The sequence below is a fragment of the Myotis daubentonii genome, chromosome 8 (assembly GCF_963259705.1).
Source record: "Myotis daubentonii chromosome 8, mMyoDau2.1, whole genome shotgun sequence".
NCBI classification, from domain to species: Eukaryota; Metazoa; Chordata; class Mammalia; order Chiroptera; family Vespertilionidae; genus Myotis; species Myotis daubentonii.
This window is the reverse complement of record NC_081847.1, coordinates 85,891,210-85,910,931: the sequence shown is the minus strand read 5'-3', so window position 1 is coordinate 85,910,931 and position 19,722 is coordinate 85,891,210. Positions and strand designations below refer to the sequence as shown.

General features: G+C 52.2%; 1 protein-coding gene across 30 annotated transcripts; it reads left to right on the top strand.

Annotated features, from left to right (window-relative positions):
• Nucleotides 1-1,622: 1,622 nt before the first annotated feature.
• Nucleotides 1,623-19,400, top strand: MBD1 (methyl-CpG binding domain protein 1). Of its 30 annotated transcripts, none has more exons than XM_059707288.1 (17): nucleotides 1,624-2,001; nucleotides 3,332-3,466; nucleotides 10,359-10,473; nucleotides 10,572-10,738; nucleotides 10,826-10,908; nucleotides 11,110-11,150; nucleotides 11,530-11,676; nucleotides 11,771-11,899; nucleotides 12,074-12,148; nucleotides 12,275-12,391; nucleotides 12,474-12,542; nucleotides 13,140-13,307; nucleotides 13,671-13,928; nucleotides 14,013-14,201; nucleotides 14,527-14,655; nucleotides 14,742-14,803; nucleotides 19,269-19,400. In XM_059707288.1, the coding sequence occupies exons 2-17, from the start codon at nucleotides 3,357-3,359 to the stop codon at nucleotides 19,339-19,341; spliced, it is 1,932 nt and encodes a 643-aa protein (XP_059563271.1). In that variant the 5' UTR covers nucleotides 1,624-2,001; nucleotides 3,332-3,356; the 3' UTR covers nucleotides 19,342-19,400. The 30 variants fall into 30 exon arrangements, with proteins under 30 accessions (XP_059563280.1, XP_059563285.1, XP_059563271.1 ...); XM_059707294.1 differs by lacking the exon at nucleotides 19,269-19,400 and adding an exon at nucleotides 17,728-18,515; XM_059707278.1 differs by lacking the exon at nucleotides 19,269-19,400 and adding an exon at nucleotides 17,639-18,515.
• Nucleotides 19,401-19,722: the final 322 nt, after the last annotated feature.

The following is a 19,722-nucleotide window of genomic DNA, read 5'->3' as shown; positions in this document are numbered from 1 at the left end:
TTTTGGTCTCCGAACTTTACTCAGTTGCATCTGAATTCTCAAATTCCTGAAGTAGATGAGCCAGTATGTGTGTAGGCTGTGAGCATACACAGGTGGCACCCACTAGGTGCAGGTTACCCCCTTGGGCTGTGGGGATATGACCTGCTGAGGGAGAGCCCAATGGCCTGCATTCTCAGCCTCTCATTTTGAGACAGTGGGTATACAGTCAGCACTCATTCAGTGTGTGGCTGATTTACCACTGTGTAAGCATTGATATTCTCCAGACCAGCTCTGGCCAGGTAGCTCAATTGGTTTGAGTTGTCCCAATACACCAAGGTTGTGGGTTCCATCCCTAGTCAGAGCACATACAAGAAATCAATGAGCCCTGGCCAGTTGCTCAGTGGCAGCGGTTCTCAACCTGTGGGTCGCTACCCCTTTGGCAGTCGAACAACCCTTTCACAGGGGTCGGCAAACTGCAACTCGACAAACTGCAGCTCGTGAGCCACATGCGGCTCTTTGGCCCCTTGAGTGTGGCTCTTCCACAAAATACCACATGCGGGCGCACGTACAGTGCGACTGAAACTTCGTGGCCCATGCACAGAGGTTGGTATTTTGTGGAAGAGCCGGTATTTTGTGGAAGAGCCACATTCAAGGGGCCAAAGAGCCACATGTGGCTCGCGAGCCGCGGTTTGCTGACCACGGGCCTAAGACCATCCTGCATATCATATATTTACATTGCGATTCATAACAGTAGCAACATGACAGTTATGAAGTAGCAACGAAAATAATTTTATGGTTGGGTCACAACATGAGGAACTGTATTTAAAGGGCCAGAAGGTTGAGAACCACTGGGTTAGAGCGTCAGCCTGCACACCAAAGGAGCAGGGGTTCCATTCGGAATGTGAGAGGCAACCAATTGTCGTGTGTCTCTCACATTGATGTTTCTCTCCCTCCTTCCACGCTCTAAAAATCAATGGAAAAATATCCTCTGGTGAGGATTAACAAAAAAGGCCAATGAATGCATAAATAGAACAAATAGATGTTTTTCTGTGTCTCTCAGGTCAATTTAAAAAAATATCTCTCCAGACCAGAGGTGTATTCAGTGATGGACACAAGGCTCCCTCTTTTCTCATAAACCCCATTTCTGGGGTATGTATGCAGCAGGACCCCACTAACTTTGTGCCAGGAACTTCATCGGCCTTCTCCGGTTGTCCGGTCCAGCGGGCCCCACAGCTCGCCCTTGCCAGGATGGACCAGGTCTCTTCAGTTGGTGGCCCGACCCGCTTGTTTACTTCTGGCGCGGCACCGCCCCCTTCCCGAGTTCCCGCGGAAGGAGCTGGGGCCGAGCGCCCGAACCCTCCCCGCGCTCCTGCACCTGATCAGCGGGTTTGGGGGGGAGAGAGCGGGACGCAGGGGTCCGGGGGAGATGTTGGCAGGGACTGCAGAGCGTAGGCGCGACCTAGGAGAGAGGTGGGAGAGGAGGGCTCGCCCCTCCCTCCCGGTCACGCTTAGTGGAGACCGCCTAGGCAACGGAGAGCCGGAGAGCGCAGGCCCAGCCCCAACCCTCCACGCCCCCTTCGGTTGGGACTGCAGAGCGCAGGCGCACAGGAGGTGGGGGCAGTGGGGAGAGCGCGCTGGCTGGCGAGGCGTGAAGCGCTGGAGCTGCGGGTCTCCGGTCGGGAGGCCAGGGTACTTGGGTTGCAGCGCGCAAGCGCAGCAGGTCTCGGCCAGGGGCGCGCGCCGCTGCGGGACTCAGCACGCAGGCGCGCGGTCCTCCCCACTAAGGGCAAGCGCCGGCCGGGCATTCGTGCGCAGGCGTCTCTCGGGGAGCGGAACCCTGGGGGTGGGCCCCGGATTTCCGGTCTCGGGTGCAACGAACGGCCGCGGCGGCGACAGCTACCGCTTGAGCGGCTGCAGAGGAGGAAGAAGAGGAGCTGGGCAAGGCCGGAACCTCTGGCGGGAACCCTCGTAATGGGTCCGCGGACCTAGACCTGTGAAAGCTACCGGCCCGGTGCCGAGCTGGTGAGAGTCGGGGGAGGAAGCGGAGAGCGCTCAGGCGGAGTGTGGAGCAGTGAGGCTCGCTATGCCGACGGAGGAGGCCCGCAGGCCGATGAGTGGGAGGAATGGCGGCTTCGGAATATGGAGGGGATGGAATGGGGAGGTTTAGGCTGAAGACGGAGAGGACTGGGGCTCCGGACGCTGACAGTGGCGGCGTCGGGATTCCGGACCAGGAGTTAGAGGAATGAGGGGTGATATCGGGGCCTCTCCGGTTACAGAGAGAGGAACGGGTGTGCAGAACCGAGGGGATTACCGAGGACCGCTCAGGAGGATGACGGAGAGGACTGGGGGCGTTGGATCGTGAAAGGGAGGGACAGGATAGCTCATGGAGGACGAGGAGAGATAGGGTGTCAGGAGGCTGACAGTCAGAGATAGCTCGGTCCGGGGACAGGAACAGCGGGGGGCGCTGAGAATGCCGAGGGGAGAAGCGGGGTCCTGGGGCTGGTGAGGGGGGTTGAGGACGAGCACGCCGAAGGGAAGGGGTGAGAGAGCTTCGTAGCCGCCGAGGAGAGGAATGGGGGGCCCCGGAGCTGAGACCGGGCGGAGTGCGGCTCCGAACACTGACCAAGAGGGGACACGGTCAGGCTGAGCACAGAAGGCCTGAGAGCCGGGCTGTTCAGGTTGGGGATGTGGAGGAGTTGGGACTCCGGAGGAGGACACAGGGAATCGAGGCAGCACCGAGGGAGCAGGATCAGAGGACATCAGACGGAAGGAAGGAAGGAGGGTAGGAAGGAAGGAGGGAAGGAGGGAGGGACAGACACCGGGGACTCCTGGGTCAGCGGAGCGGATGGGAATCGGCACTGGCGTCCAGGGCTAGGAAAGCAGCCCGAGGGCGAGATGAATGGGGCCTCTTGAGCTGAGGAGGGGGAGCATGGCGGTGACAAAGGGAGGAATAGGGAGCCAGTAGATACAAGACCGAGAGTGGCTGTTGGGCCAAGGACAGGGAGAAGTGAGGAGGAAGAGTGAAAGATTGCTAGGTGGGCAGTGGGGAGAAATGACAGGCTCGCGGGCGAAGGATGGGGAGGAACGGACCAGGGCACTGAAAGTGAGGTGGGAGAACCCTTGGGTTGAGGATGGGGCTTCCAGGTCTAGAGGATGACGAATGGCATGCACCTGGGCCCAGGACAGGGAAGAATTGGTGGGAATGGGGGTTTCTCTTCCTTATATTGGCCAGTTGCCTGTGGCAGGTGGCTGGTTTTGCACAAGCATTGATACCAGTGGTTTACGTGGCCTGGGGCACAGCATGTCCCCACCGACAGGCTCCGTTTCTCCCATTGCCCCCTCCATGTTGCAGGCCCCTGCTCCTTCCTGTGGCTCCCATGGCTGAGGAGTGGCTGGACTGCCCAGCCCTGGGCCCTGGCTGGAAGCGTCGTGAGGTTTTTCGAAAGTCAGGTGCCACCTGCGGACGCTCAGACACCTATTACCAGAGGTACTGGTTGGGTTGTGGGGAGAGTCAGGGGTAGGACTTAGCTTGGTTAGGCAGAGTGAAATTGGGGTGTGGTTAAATTTATGGGCGGGGCTAAAATCATGCATATACATTTGATCATTATTTGCAGACTCCATATTTGCAAATTCGCCTACTCACTACAATTTGTTTGTACCCCCAAAGTCATTGCTCAGCTATGTTTTCATTGTCATTGGTAGACATGCAAAGAGCAGCAAAAACAATTTAAGTAGCCTGATGCACCTGTTCCCAGGTTGAACAAAGGCTTCTATTCCAGCAATTATACTATAAACAAGTCCTTTTCATGGTCTACTTAGTGCTGTGTTTTTCAAGTTTTTGTGCTGTTTGCAATGGCCCCCCAAGCATAGTGCTGAAGTGCTATCTAGTGTTCTAAGAGCAAGAAGTCTGTGATGTGCCATAAGAGAAGATACATCTACACTAATAAAAGACAAATATGCTAATTGACCGTACCTTTGCTATGCTCTAAGGGACACCCACCAGCCAATCAGAGTGACTATATACAAATTAACCCAACTAAGATGGCGACCGGCAGCCACGCAGCTGGAGCAAACAGGAGGCTTGGTTGCCTGGGCGATGGAGGAAGCCAAGCTTCCTGCCAGCCCTGAGCTGGCTGTGGCCTCCGCTCATGGCAACAAAGTTTCGATTATAGAAGACAAATAAATCCCAGATACCTGCTTCCAGCTAGCCTCCACTGGGAGCTTGGGTGGCTGGGGGCTGTGGCCAGTCTGCAAACAGCCATCAGCCACTCACCCAGGCTGGCCAGGCACCCCAGCAGGGATGTCCACCCTGAAGGGGCTGTAGCCAGCCTGCAAACAGCCATTAGCCACTCACCCAGGCTGGCCAGGCACCCCAGCAGAACCCCCCTCCCTGAAGGGGGTGTGGCCAACCTGAAAACGGCCCTCACCCCCTCACCCAGGCTGGCCATGCACCCCAGTGGGGACCCCCACCCTGAAGGGGGTGTGGTCAGTCTGAAAATGGCCCTCAGCCCCTCACCCAGGCTGGCCAGGCACCCCAGTGGGACCCCCACTCTGATCTGGGACACCCTTCAGGGCAAACCAGCCAGCCCCCACCCGTGCACCAGGCATATAATAAAAGGGTAATATGCAAATTGACCCTAACAGCAGAACGACTGGGACTGACTGGTCACTATGACACACACTGACCACCAGGGGGCAGACGCTCAATGCAGGAGCTGCCCTCTGGTGGTCAGTGTGCTCCCACAGGGGGGCTCTGCTCAGCCACAAGCCAGGCTGATGGCTGCCAGCACAGTGGTGGCGGCGGGAGCCTCTCCTGCCTCTGCAGCAGCGCTAATGATGTCTGACTGCAGCTTAGGCCTGGTCCCCGCTGGCAAGTGGACATCCCCCAAGGGCTCCTGGGCTGCCAGAGGGATATCTGACTGCCAGCTTAGGCCCAGTCCCCCGGGGAGCGGGCCTAAGCCAGCAGGTGGACATCCCCTGAGGGGTCCCAGACTGCGAGAGGGCACAGGCCGGGCTGAGGAACCCCCCCGAGTGCACAAATTTTCTTGCACTAGGCCTCTAGTGTTAAATAAACTTCATTCAAGTTTGAGTTGCAGTATTGTCAGCTGTGAACTTCATTCAAGTTTGAGTTGCAGTATTGTCAGCTGTGAGTTCAATGTCAGTGAATCAAAAGTGTGGTACATCTAGAAAAAGAAGAGGAAATTTGCCAATTTGTACATGAGGCTGCTTCAGAAAGCGCGAAAGTAATATCTATAGTACGTGATGAAGCTAAGGAAAAGATGGAAGACTGGCTAACTGTGTGGCTCTATGAGATGCTGACCAATAAAGTGTAGTGGGCAGCATTATGAGGCTGAAAGCCCAGAACAGTGACAATCATGTTGTTCCCGTTTAGGAAAATGTTAAACCTGTTGCCACTAGTGCTGTCTATCTCAAACTTTTCAAAGGTGATATATTGTGAAAAATGTTAAATTTGCATGCAAGGCAGGTCCTGCAGATTAGAAGTCTGTGGAAGATTTTAAAAATTACCTGCCAAGTGTTCTGTGGGAAAGCAGCTATACAGAAGAGTAGATTTTCAATGCTGATGAGACTGGATTGTGTTACAAGGACATTGGCAAAGAAAGCTATATAATGCAGATGGGCTTCAAAGCTCCTGGCTTTACATCATTCAAAGACCACACAGTTAGTTAGTTATAAGAAGAATATATTAACTAGGGTGTCTTTACACAGAAACACACATTAAAAAAGCTTACATAGGATTAGTTTACAAAAATATTGTGACCACAGGCTCATAGGAACCCAACCTGTAGTTCTACTAGGAGCAGTGGTTCTATATTCACTAATGCAGTGTTCAAGCTGACTTTATAGAACAGGGGTGGGCAAACTTTTTGACTCGAGGGCCACAATGGGTTCTTAAACTGGACCGGAGGGCCGGAACAAAAGCATGGATGGAGTGTTTGTGTGAACTAATATAAATTCAAAGTAAACATCATTACATAAAAGGGTACGGTCTTTTTTTTTTTTAGTTTTATTCATTTCAGACGGGCCGGATCCGGCCTGCGGGCCGTAGTTTGCCCACTGCTGTTATAGAACATAACTACCAGAAATAATGAAATTTGACTATAATTCATAAACATACATACTTATAAACAATTTACGTATAAGGATTTAAGATATATTTGTGATATACTAGTTATTAAATTTTCTACTCTCTTCCTGAACTTTGTCTAAGTTGTTTTTTTCTGGAGGAATAATAAAATTACAAATACATTTACATTTATTTATATTTAATTTTACACTTATTAACATATTTTTAGCATATAAAACTTTCAGCATTTATAAATGTAAGTGCAGTTATCAAGAACTGTAAAGGATCAGAGATTTTACCCTAATTAGGTTAAGATAACAATTGAGTTCAATATCAGTGAATCGAAGTTCAGTATCAGTGAATGTCACAGTTTTGTGGATGCTGTTGGGAGATACGAGATTCCTGGGTCAGAGATGAAAGAGTTCATTACTCTTAGCAATAGCAGTATCCAGAATGAGTCCCCGAAAGCCAGTCTGACGGGGAGAAATGAAGAAGGCTAACCAGCGCTACACATGCACTGGGTTGTGTTGTAGGTAAGAACCCTGAGCTTAAGGAATCCGATCTTTCCTGATGTTTAGGACAGTAAGGATGTCTTCTTTTTGCTCTAGAACTGCTTCTCAACTTTGGCTGCACATTAGAATCACCTGGGAATCTTTTTAAAATCCTGATTTCTGGGCCTCATCCTCTGGAAATTCTGTTTCTTTTTATGGGGTGAGGCCACAACATTAGGAACAAAGAAACAGAATTTCCCAGTAGGGACCCCCACCCTGAAGGGAGTGTGATCAGCTGCAAACAGCCATCAGCCCCTCATCCAGGCTGGCCAGGCACCCAAGCGGGACCCCCACCCTGATCTGGGACACCATTCAGGGAAAACCAGCCGGCCTCCACCCGTGCACCAGGCCTCTATCCTATATAGTAAAAGGGTAATATGCAAACTGACCCTAACAGCAGAAGGACTGGGAATGACTGGTCACTATGACACACAGTGACCACCAGGGGGCAGACGCTCAATGCAGGAGCTGCCCTCTGGTGGTCAGGGTGCTCTCACATGGGAGGAGCTCTGCTCAGCCACAAGCCAGGCTGATGGCTGCCAGTACAGCGGTGGTGGTGGGAGCCTCTCCTGCCTCCTCAACAGTGCTAAGGATGTCCGACTGCAGCTTAGGCCTGCTCCCCTCTGGCAAGTGGACATCCCCCGAGGGTTGCCAGACTGCCAGAGGGATGTCTGATTGCCAGCTTAGGCCCAATCCCCCGGGGAGCAGGCCTAAGCCAGCAGGTGGTCATCCCCTGAGGGGTCCCAGACTGCGAGAGGGCACAGGCCGGGCTGAGGGACCCCCCTCCCCCGAGTGCACAAATTTTTGTGCACTGTGCCTCTAGTATATCTACACTAATAAAAGAGAAAAATGGTAATTGGCGTACGACAATACCCTTTTCATTGGCTAATCAGGGCTATATGCAAATTAACTGCCAACTAAGATTGGCAGTTAACTGCCAACAAGATGGCGGTTAATTTGCATATGTAGGCACAATGCAGGGAGGCGAAAGGGAAAGCAGGAAGAAGCCCCCTGCCACTGACAGTGATCGGAAACCCAGGGGGGAGCTAAGAGCTGGGGGGCAGGGCAAAGGTGGCCCTGGGGCCGCCTTTGCCCTGCCCCCCAGCCATGATTGGAGAATCAGGCACCTTTGCCGCCATGGCCAGTGATAGCAGGAAGTAGGGGTGGAGCCAGCGATGGGAGCTGGGCACGGTCGAAGCTGGCAGTCCCGGGAGCTAGGGGTCCCTTGCCTGGGCCTAAAGCAGAGCCCACGATCGCGGGGCTGCTGCAGCTGCGGGTCCCCACTGCCCGGGCCAGACGCCTAGGCCAGAGGCGTTAGGCCTGGGCAGGGGCGGAGCCTGCAACCGCGGGGAGCTGAGGGTCCCCTGCCCAGGCCTGACACCTCTGCCAGAGGCCTCAGGCCTGGTCAAGGGGCCGATCTGGTGATTGGTGATCGGAGGGTGATGAGGGTCAACTCCTCTGGCCGAGGCATCAGGCCTGGGCGGGGGGCTGAGCCAGGGATTGGGGGGATATGATGGTCCCCTTGCCCATGCCTGAAGCCTGGGTCAGAGGCGTCAGGCTTGGGCGGGGGGTGGAGCAAGCGATCAGAGGGAGATGGGGGTCCCCTGCCCAGGCATGATTCCTGGGCCAGAGGCCTCAGGCCTGGGCGGGGACCAGAGCCAGCGATCGGGGGGAGATGGGGGTCCCCTGTCCAAGCCTGACACCTCTGGCGGATACGTCAGGCCTGGGCAAGGGGCCGATCAGGTGATTGGAGGGTGATGGGGGTCTACGCCTCTGGCCGAGGCATCAGGCCTGGGCAAGGGGCAGAACCAGTGATGGGAGGAAATGAGGGTCCCCTGCCCAGGCCTGACGCCTCTGTCAGAGGCGTCAGTCCTGGGCAAGGGGCCGATCCTGCGATTGGAGGGTGATGGGGGCCAACGCCTGAGGGCTCCCAGTATGTGAGAGGGGGCAGGCTGGGCTGAGGGACACTCCCCCCCCCCAGTGCACGAATTTCGTGCACTGGGCCCCTAGTATATGTATACACACACACACACACACACACACACACACTAGAGGCCTGAAAATCGTGTACTCGGGTTCCCTCAACCTGGCCTGCACCCTCTCACAGTCCAGGAGACCTCGGGGGATGTTTGACTGATGGCTTAAGCCAGCAATCTGACATCCTTAGCGCTGCTGCAGAGGCAGGAGAGGCTCCCGCCACCGCCGCTGTACTGGCAGCCGTCAGCCTGGCTTTTATATGTATGGGTATGCCAGCAGAGCTCCCCGCTGTGAGAGCAACTGACCACCAGAGGGCAGCTCTTGCATTGAGCGTCTGCCCCCTGATGGTCAGTGTGTGTCATAGTGACCAGTCATTCCCAGTCCTTCTGCTGTTAGGGTCAGTTTGCATATTACCCTTTTACTATATAGGATAGAGGCCTGGTGCACGGGTGGGGGCTGGCTGGTTTTCCCTGAATGGTGTCCCGGATCAGGGTGGGGGTCCCGCTTGGGTGCCTGGCCAGCCTGGATGAGGGGCTGATGGCTGTTTACAGCTGATCACACCCCCTTCAGGGTGGGGATCCCCACTGGGGTGCCTGGCCAGTCTGGGTGAGGAGCTGAGGGCCGTTTTCAGGCTGGCGAGCGACTGAAGCTCCCAGCCTCTTTTTTTTCTTTCTTTTTTTTCTGGGATTTATTTACCTTCTATAGCTGTCACTGGAGCTGAGAGTCGGCTCCAGCTCTGAGGCTGTGGCTGGCTGAAAGCAGATATCTGGGTTTGTTTAGCTTCTATAATTGAAACTCTGTTGCCATCACTGGCGCTCTAAGTTCTGAGCCCGCTGGCGGCTGAAAGCAGGTTTCTGGGTTTGTTTAGCTTCTATAATTGCAACATTGTTGCCTCTGGAGCTCAGAGCTGGGCAGCGGCAGGTGGGGAACCTTGGCTTCCTCCCTCACTGGAGCAAGCAAACCTCCTGTTTGTTTCAGGTGCCTGGCTGCCAGCCGCCATCTTTGTTAGCAGTTAATTTGCATATCTCGCTAATTAGCCAATGGGTAGGGTAGCGAAGTTACGGTTAATTACCATGTTTCTCTATTATTAGATAAGATTATATTGCTTTCAGAGAGGAAGAGAGAGAGAGAAACATCAGTGATGAGAATCATTGATCGGCTCCCTCCGGTATGCCCCACACTGGGGATCAAGCCAGCAACCTGGGCATGTGCTCTGACCAGGAATTGAACTGTGATGTACTGGTTCATAGGTCGATGTTCAACCACTGAGCCATGCCGGCCGAGCCACTGGTTGCTTCGTGTATGTGCCCTGACTGGAGATTGAACCTGCAACCTTGGCATATCGGGACAACACTCTAACCAACTGAACTACCTGGCCAGGGCTATGTAGATTTTTAAACATTTGTTTCTCACAGAAGTTTGTCTGTGTATTTAGTATATACTGCTAACACATTTACATTTTACTTAATATATTTATGTTTTTATTTGTGTTTATTTTAACTTATATAGAATACTACTGGTATTATATGTTATAAATACATGCACATTCATTTGCATTTATATTAATTAATGTTTGTATATCTTCTGCTATTTATGCACCTTTAATATTCTTGCTACTGAGGATTAGTTGGGGTAGGGCCTGGCCAAGCAGATCCAGGCTACCTTCTGTGTTCCACGCAGGCCTGTCCCCCTCTCAGGGGGAGAGTTGTGTGGGTGGAGTGGCAATGGCTTCACCTGTGTACCAATCACTTCTGGCCCACCTCCAGCCCCACAGGAGATAGGATCCGAAGCAAAGTTGAGCTGATTCGATACCTGGGCCCTTCGTGCGACCTCACTCTCTTCGACTTCAAACAAGGCATCCTGTGCTATCCAGCCCCTAAGGTGCTACACAATGTGGGGTACCCAGATGCAAGGGGGGCCGAGCCACCTAAAACCCACCCACTGACCTACATTCTTCCTGCCCTTGCTCCTACTTCCAGGCCCCATCCTTGGCTCTCCCCAGCAGGAAGCGGAAGAAGCCTTCGAAGCCTGTTAAAGCTCGAAAATGTCAGGTTGGATCCAAGAGGGTTGAGGTCCGAAAGGAGGCCCCAGGGGCTAAAGCCAAGGCTGATGCTGACACAGCCCCAGCTTCGCTCCCTGCACCTGGGTGAGTGTTGGCCTAAAGTGAGCCAAGTGGGTGAAGGTTGTGGTTGGGGGTATACTCAGGGCCCCACACTCATGTTTCCTACCCCAGGCACTGTGAGAACTGTGGAATCAGCTTCTCAGGGGATGGTACCGGAAGGCAGCGGCTCAAGACATTGTGCAAGGACTGCAGAGGTGAGTGGCCCCTAGGACATGGGAAGATAGGAGCCGGAATAGTTCTGGTGTCAGTCTAGGACACCAGTGTCAGGCTGGATATTGAATGGTGAATGTCAGGGCAAAGGCATTGGGTGAGGTCAGATATCTAATGCTCCCTTTCCTCATCTCTTCTTACCTTCCTCCCCCCAACCCCCCCCCCCCCCCCCCCCCCCCCCCCAGCGCAGAGAATTGCTTTCAACCGGGAGCAGAGGATGTTTAAGGTAAGCATGACCTACCTCCTCCTCACAAGTGGGTGGTGGGAGCAAGATGTAATGGGAGGTAGGGGAGGAGGGGAGGGTCTGAAGGAATGGTGATGGATCCATGTGGTGTTAGTTAATTTCGTAGGGAGCTAGCTGCAGTCAGCAGACTGTAATGGGTGTTAATAGGATATTAGTAGATGAGGTTAACGGGAATGGTAGACATTGTGATGGCCTCAATGATGTTGGCTAATCAGTAATTATCAGGTATAGTGATGAAGCAAATGGGGGACTAGCAGACATGGTGATGGGAGCTAACGTAGGGTCAGCAGACTCTTGAGGGGCAGTGCTCCTGGAGTCACTCTGCTTAAGTCTGTGACCTTACCCCACCGATTCCTTGCAGCGTGTGGGCTGCGGAGAGTGTGCAGCCTGCCGGGTAACGGAGGACTGCGGGGCCTGTTCCACCTGCCTCCTGCAGCTGCCCCATGATGTGGCCTCAGGGCTGTTCTGCAAGTGTGAGCGGAGACGGTGCCTCAGGATTGTGGAAAAGGTGGGGTGGGCAGGTGGGGTGGGCCCAAGGCTAACCCTAGCCCCTGGCCCTCCTAGCCCTAGCCCCTTGCATCATGCCTCTGGCCCCCCCACAGAGCCGAGGGTGTGGAGTATGCCGGGGCTGTCAGACCCGAGAGGACTGTGGTCGTTGCCGAGTCTGCCTTCGCCCTCCCCGCCCTGGTCTCAGGCGCCAGTGGAGGTGCATCCAGCGGCGCTGCCTACGAGTGAGTCAGGCTGGAGGGACCGGTGCTGGTGGGGCCAGGGCTGGGGCAGAGCTCATTCTGCTATTGAACTTGCTGCTGCTTCCTCCCAACCTGGCCCTGCCCACCTCATGTCTTCTTTTCTCCTTTACCCTACTCTCACCTTCCTGGCCCTACCTACCTGACCCTGTCTGCCAGCATCTTGCTCATCGCCTGCGTCGCCACCATCAGCGATGTCAACGACGCCCTCCCCTAGCTGTGGCTCCCCCTGCTGTGAGTGCCCCGTCCCACACTGCCTGTCTGTCCCACGCATGCTTTCTGCATTCCTTGGGGGGAGGGTCCTGTGTCTGCCTGGTGCCACCGTGCCTAAACTGATCTACTTTTTTGGCTTTCTCCTAGGGTAAGCGTAGCCGCCGCAGGGGAGGCTGTGACTCCAAGATGGCTGCCCGGCGGCGTCCCAGAACCCAGCCACTACCTCCGCTTCCTCCACCTCAGCCTCCAGAGTCCCCAGAGCTGGTGAGGCGCTAGAGGGTGGGGGAAGGCACAACCCTCATCTTACCCAGTACCTAACATGACCCCACCCCATTTGCCTCTGCAGCACCCCAGAGCCCTGGGCCCCTCATCACCTGCTGAGTTCATCTATTACTGTGTAGACGAGGACGAGCTAGTGAGTGGCCCCATCTTACCTGGACAAGTCTAGACTCTCCTAAGGCACTTGGTTAAGCCCAAAGAAGCACATGCTGCAGTGGGCCTAATAGGGGAAGAGCAAGGCAGAGTAATGGGTACCAGTATGGGATAAGCAGACAATGGGGAGAGACTAATATGGGATCCACAGGTGCAGTGATAGTACCTAATGTCAGATGAAGTAACATTCTGGTGGGGCTAAAAGAGAAAAAGCTGCCACAATGACCAGAGTTCACAGAGGGTGAGTAGACGTAGCAGGTGTGGTAGGTGCTAATCGAGGGTCAGCAGAATCCTACTAGAGGTGGGGAGGTCAGAGACCTTGTCTTGCTTGGTAGCTAGTGGGGACTGGCAGATAGAGTAATGGATACTGTGTTGGAGTAGTCAGAGTGCTAATCGTATCGAGAGGTATTTGTACATTGATAGTGCCTGGTGGTGTGACTAGCAGACACTGACATGTGACTAGTGGGATTCAGGCTAAGACTACTGTGCGTCCAGTTCCCTCCCATGGGGCTAGTGGAGGAGCAACAGGAACAGTGCTGTACGAGTCTTAACAACAGCACCCCTGTCTCCCGTCCCCCAGCAACCTTACACAAACCGCCGGCAGAACCGCAAGTGTGGGGCCTGTGCAGCCTGCCTGCGACGGATGGACTGTGGCCACTGTGACTTCTGCTTCGACAAGCCCAAATTCGGGGGCAGTAACCAGAAGCGCCAGAAGTGTCGTTGGCGCCAATGCCTGCAGTTTGCCATGGTGGGTGGGGCAGGAAGGGTCAGGTGGGCGCAATAGGTTAGGCCGGGTCCCTCAGTGCCTGGGAATGGTGGACAGACCTGGTATGTGGGTGGGACAGGCCAGATGGGTCTTGCAACTTCAGAGGGGTGAGTGGGGCAGTGGGTTTGGTCAAGGGTTAGTAGACATCGAGCCGATGTAAATGAGGAATTTGGGTGGCATTGGCACTGGTAACAGGAGACAAACAGGCTCAGTGATAAGGGGCTCACACATGAGCAGATTTTCTGCCGGTACTAATAGGGGGATCTGCAGGCTTGTTGGTCAGGGCAGGGTAGTGTGGTCAGGTCACTGCATCAGGTGGCCATAACACCCAACCTCTTCTCACAGAAGCGCCTGCTGCCAAGTGTCTGGTCAGGGTCTGAGGATGGGGCAGTGTCACCCCCACCTTACCCTCGTCGAAAGAGGCCTGGATCTACTCGACGGCCCCGTGTGGGCCATACCTTGAAGACACCCTCGGGCACGCCCACAACCCGACCAAACCAAGCCCAGACTCCAGTGAAACAGGAAGCAGGCAATGGCTTTGTGTTGCCCCCGCCTGGCACTGACCTTGTGTTCTTACGGGAGGGTGCAAGCAGTCCCGTGCAGGTACCTGGCCCTGCCCCAGCTTCCACAGAACCCCTGTTGCAGGTGAGGGCCCCACCTCATCCTGCCCTTCCCAACCCTATCCAGCCTTGTTCCGGGAAGCTGGGACCAAGTCTGCTGCAATCCTCCTTCACACAGGGGGCCCAGTGCCCTGGCCTGAGTTGGGTTGTGGTCTTACCCCAGGTGAAGCAAGAGAAGGTGGATGCTCAGGAAGACTGGACACCAGGCAGAGCCATCCTGACCTCTCCCGTATTGCTGCGAGGCTGCCCCAGCAAGGTGGGGCTCAGTGATGGGTGATCTGTGAGCAGAGTGATGGTGAGCCGTGATGTGGTTCTTTGAGCAGAGCAATGGGTGTGCTGATTGCAGCCTTTCCACAGAATTACTCTGCCTTCCCCAGGCTTTGCCTGCTTTGCTGCCCAGCTAATAGAAAAAATGGAAATCTGTGGGGAATGGAAAAAAATTTTTTAGACAGATGGTTTTTCTGTGCTGAAGTGTGATAGAAGTGGGGTTTATGAGCACAGTGACAGGTTGGCCAATAAGAGACTCTTTCCTTAGGCCAACCTTGCTTTTCTGACTGTTGCCTATTTCCCACCTCTCCCAGGCAGTAGACTCAGGCCTGCCACTTGTGAAGCAAGAGCCACTTGACCCTGAGGAGGACAAAGAGAAGAGCAAGGATGACTCAGCCTCTGATTCGGCCCCAGAGGAGGCAGGAGGGGCTGGCACGCCAGTGGTCAGTGCTCGGGGACACCGCACCCTGCCCTGACCTAGTTTTAACCCAACCAGCCACGTTGACCCATGATGTTAATTCTTCCCCAGATCACGGAGATTTTCAGCCTGGGTGGAACCCGTCTTCGGGACACAGCGGTCTGGTTGCCAAGGTGTGCCCCGTATAGTGAGGGGTGGGGATGGGGTGGGTTCCGGTCAGATGTGGGCCTTGAGTTTTGAGCCTTGAGTATTTTGGCATGGTGCAGTAGGAGGTAAAGGCCCCACACTGTGTTGATCATGATCATTGAGGAGGTATGTGTAGGCCCCTAGAGATTTCCTGAGGTCCAGGTCAGGGCTTATCTTGGGGGGGGTGGGGGGGTGTCAAGGGAGAGGACTTGGTGTCCTGTGATGAGATTAGAAAGAAAAAAGGAAAGAAAGCCTGGTCCCTAAGAAAAAACCAGCAGGAGTCAGACTTTAAATTTGTACTCAGAGAATCATCATTTGGGGTCTTCAATGCCTTTAGAGTCTCCAAGAGATGACCAGGTGGCTGGACAGTGGTGGATGAGCAGGAGATCTGGTTTGACACACAAGTGTGTGATCTTGGACTAGTCCTGTACCTCCTGGAGCATCCTCTGTGGGGGGGGTTAGGCTATGTTTCTTGAGCCTTTCCTGGGCCTGTTGAGGTTATTAACAGTTTCATCTGCTATGCAGAACTGTCCCTGCACGCCTGGCAACAGATGAAGGCTAAGTGCCTATAAGGACTGGGATAGTGAGAGGACGGGGAATGCTACTTCCTGCAGAATGTTGACAGGCCCCACACAGAGCCCCAGACATAGAACATAAACTATTGACCTCAGTACCTGGGTTCTTTTGTTCCTACAAACTAGTTTCTGCAGGCCAGAAGTCCTTCCATCTGTACTTGGGCAATTACAGAGCTACTGATTAAGTCCCTGCTGGATACACTGCAGTGTGGGTGAGAACAGCAGTGAATACAATGACCATGGAAGGCTTGTCTTTCAGGAGTATTCCTGCCTTCAGGGAGCTTATAATCTAACTGGGGAAACAGTTTCCCTATGCATGAAATCATTACATATAACAAAGAAGGGAGTGATGTGCTGTTTGTAATGGAAGATTTTAGAAGAGAAGAAATAATTAAGGGAAGAAGAGTAGGAAATGGTTTTGTGATGCTCCATTTTGTACATAGCAAACATTCAACATACAGACCTGCTCCCTCTTCTCTAGGTCCAAGGACCTTAAAAAACCTGGAAGTAGAAAGCAGTAGACTGGAGGCTTCTGCAGACTGTAGGATTCAAGGTGAAATTTACAGACCGGCTTTATGAGAGACAACACTGACCTACTCAGAGGCTGGACCGTAAAGTGATTGCCAGGGCTTGTGTAGGAATCAGTGGGAACTGGAAACACCACCAAACCAGAGGAGCAGGCCTGTTCAGTCCTTTGAGCTTATAGAGGAAGTAAGGAAGAAAGGAAGAGAAAGTAGAAAGTTGGTGCATCTGCTCTAAATGGTGCAAATCCCAGAAGCCTGAACATGACAAGAAGTTTGACTGTTAGGGGTGGAGGAGCTGGTGTTGGGGCTGGGGAATAGAATTAGAGCCACCATAAACAAGCCCTCTTCATAACTATTAAATGGCTTCTGCATGAGACCTGGCAGTGTCTCTAAACATTTCCTCAGGGAGACAGCAATTGAAAATGTAATGTGAATAAATAAGGAAAGGAACTGCAAGCTGGTGAGTTCTTCCTTATGGACCCAGTTTATTTCTCAGAATGGTCTTTTCAGGAAGACTGACTGTGCCCATTTTTGCAGACGGAAAAACAGACTCTGAAATTAAATAACTTGTCCAATGTCAAACAGCTAGTATTGATAGAGTCTAGAATTAAACCATTAATTAATGTAAAAGCCTTGTTCTTTAAGCCACTAACCCATAAACTGTAATCCTGAGTTCAGTAATGTGTAATAATATAGTAACAAGTTTCCAGCAACTCCAAAAACAAGGTGGATTAATTTTAAGCGTTATAACAAGTCCTTTACACTGCTGTCTCTAGGGGTGCCAAGGCTGTGTGCTTGGGTCACCTTGTTAGAGCACCTGTGCATGCAGAGACTGGGTTCTTTCCAGGTCTCTGGGGTTGCGTAAGATTCCTCAAACCCTAAGGGTATCCTTCCACACTGGCTGCTGTCCATTTTGCGTTTCCCTCTCTCCTCCTTTTCAGCCAAAGCAGTCTTCGAAGTAGAGCTGTCAGCTTGGCTCGTCTTTCTTGACCACTTGTGTCCCCTGCCCCTTGACATTCATGCTTGGTTTCTGCTCTCAGCCTGTCTACTAGGAGTATGCGTTTCTGCTTCAAGTCCTGTCAAAGGGCCAGTTTTGGCTCAGCCTGTCTCACTGTCCAATATTTTGCATAGTGCTAAAAGTGATGAGACATGAGATCATTCCTTAGCCAGCTTTACAAGGTCGGAACTGAGTGTGTGCCCCTTAAATTTTGTAGCTTTTGTGCATCCCTTGCCTTACTCTGGTTCCAGCCTTGCAGCTTTAATAATTCAGATGTAGATTAGCTATTTCCCTACCCTACCTCATGATACAGCTCTCTGCCACCCTCTTCTGCTCCTTTCTTTGCCTGTCCCACCTACTTCAGCCAGTCGACTGGATAATTTTCTGCTATTGTTTTGCTCCTCCCAGGATCCAACCACCCAACCCTAGAATGCTGGTAATTTTGACAATGATGTCCTATGTGAAATTGATTTGATTGGTATTCTGACTGATGAATTAAGAATCTGGTGATCGTGTGTATCAGGGTACAATTAGAAAAGCAGCACCACTGACATAAAGATTTTATATATATGTATGTATGTATATTTATATATATGTATATATGTATATATATATGTATATTAAGGGATTTATAGGTATTTGACCATACGCAATTGTGGGAGCAGGTTAAACAGTCTCTGTAAGGCTGTGGTCTTTGCATCTAATGCTGGAGCTTGAAGTCTGCAGGGCAGGCATTCGGGAAGGGAAGATGGATGTAAATGTGGGAGACCGAGGACACATTGGCGCCCACAAGCACAAGCTGGACCCCCCTGCAGATGGCCTGGAACCCATGTCACTCACCACCTCCAACTTCGATGACGTGGGTGTCCTGCAGAAGAAACTGGTGCCCTTCACCACAGAGTTGAATATGCATCTGGCCTAGGAATTTGAGAAGCTGAAGGAGGATCCTGGAGAGGTGGAGCAGCCTCACACCTAGGAGGCGAGCCAGCAGATAAATGACAACATGTGAACTGCAACAGTGCCTGGTGCTCCTGCACCAACTTTCAAAGCTTAAAAACAACATGCTGCTGTTTCACTTCTCCCCTGCAGTTAGCACATAAAATGTTTCTTGTGGCCCATTCTAACCGGAAGCGTATGGGGAAGGGAGTTCTGGGAAACCTAGGCTAGTCAACGTGACGCATCACAAAGCCACCCTGTCATGAATCCGCTCCAAAGGGTCTCACTACTTAACCTGAGGATAGCTTCATAACTACATTGCTGGAAATGCAAAGTGGAAGGAAGACCATGGATTTCATGGTGACCCAGCAATACAGAAATTCCGTCAAACCCACCCAGTAGAAATGTGGGTCTCAGCTCTTTGTCACTATTGAGAACTTAATACTGGGGTACAGGGATGAAAACGATATAGTCCATGCAATTTTATTAAATACATCAATATGTATTGCAAATGGTGAATGGATTTCCAACTTTCATGAAATTTGTAGAATTCAGAAAACTATCAAGAGGATAGCCCTTGTATGAACCTTGTTGGGGCCCAATAGGAATTGGAAATAATATAGTTTTTGTCTCTAATCTGTTCTATTTTAAAATTATTTTTAAATGATTTTTGTTGTCCTATTTACTGATTCATATATTTAGTGTATCTTCTGGGAATGTCATGATGATGGTAACAGCATTGACTGCCTCTGAGAAAGTGGGATAGTGGGTGGCAAGATAAAGGTCAGGTTCTGACCAAGGACCTTGGGCAAGTAACTTCTATTAGGCCTCCATGAGGGTTTGGCTGAATGCCCAGGCTCACCACGTCAAGCCTGGCCCCTCCACCCTCAGAATAGGCCTGCCTGGGCGTGGGACCACGGTCATCCCACCTGGGCCCCAGGAACTCTGCCCCTCACCCCTGCAGGACCTGGTGGACCAGGGGTATGGCCTCCGCCCCGATAAGGGAAATTGATTCAAATTGTGGTAAAACAGGCAAAACCGAACTGGAGTTAAATTACAGGGCTTGCCTATGATGAGGGTGCAGCATGACAAGCTCAGGACCAATGCTTGGGACGTTCCAGGGCAGCCGGGTGTCACCCAGGGGTAGCTTCCCCCTGTCACCAAAACTCACTTGGACGGGATCCTCCGGGCTCTATGACCTCAGGGGTGCCTGAGGCACCCCCAAATCTCAGCTGCTTTTCCCAAACGCCCCTGCCTGGCCGAGGGTGTTTTCATTCCCTCCCAAGGATTTGGTGTCCAGAGACCAGCTGGTGACCAGACACCCGTGGGACTGAAAGGTCAAGGAACTAGCTGGCCCTCAGGACTCGGTCCAGGGATCCGAGACAACCATCTAACTTCTTTCTTTCTCTGTTTGTTTCAGGCTACATAAACTCTTAGCAGTAAATGAAAATGAGTATTTTACTGAACTACAATTGAAAGAAGAAGCAGTATAGGAAAAAAATTATTTTAAAAGATTATTAAAAGAGAAGAAACATTATTTTGTGGCTGAAAAGCTGAACCAGCAATTCAGGAAATGGAATCCAAATCTAGAAACGTACCATATACAAAATCCGAAGTGGGTGGATTACAAGTGATTAAGGAATGTTAATTTACAGTAAATTGAAGCCTTGAAATGGTATGCACAATAATTGTGCTCTGGTTATTGTTACATGACAGTGACTGGCTAGGTACTGAGTTTTTTCTGTAATCTATATATTCTAGTGTTCTATGTCCACCCCACTTTAGAGTGAGAGCAGCAAAGTGTCATCTTAATTGTCTTTAAGGTATTGACTACATTGCTCTTGGCTGGAAATACAGCCTCCACCTATGCTGAG

Excerpts from the sequence above, each read along its gene's own strand:
- MBD1 (XM_059707278.1), top strand. The coding sequence starts at position 3,357 with ATGGCTGAGGAGTGGCTGGACTGCCCAGCCCTGGGCCCTGGCTGGAAG. Across the intron at positions 13,308-13,670 it reads AATGCCTGCAGTTTGCCATG|AAGCGCCTGCTGCCAAGTGT; the intron begins GTGGGTGGGGCA and ends CTCTTCTCACAG. Across the intron at positions 14,656-14,741 it reads GAGGGGCTGGCACGCCAGTG|ATCACGGAGATTTTCAGCCT; the intron begins GTCAGTGCTCGG and ends ATTCTTCCCCAG.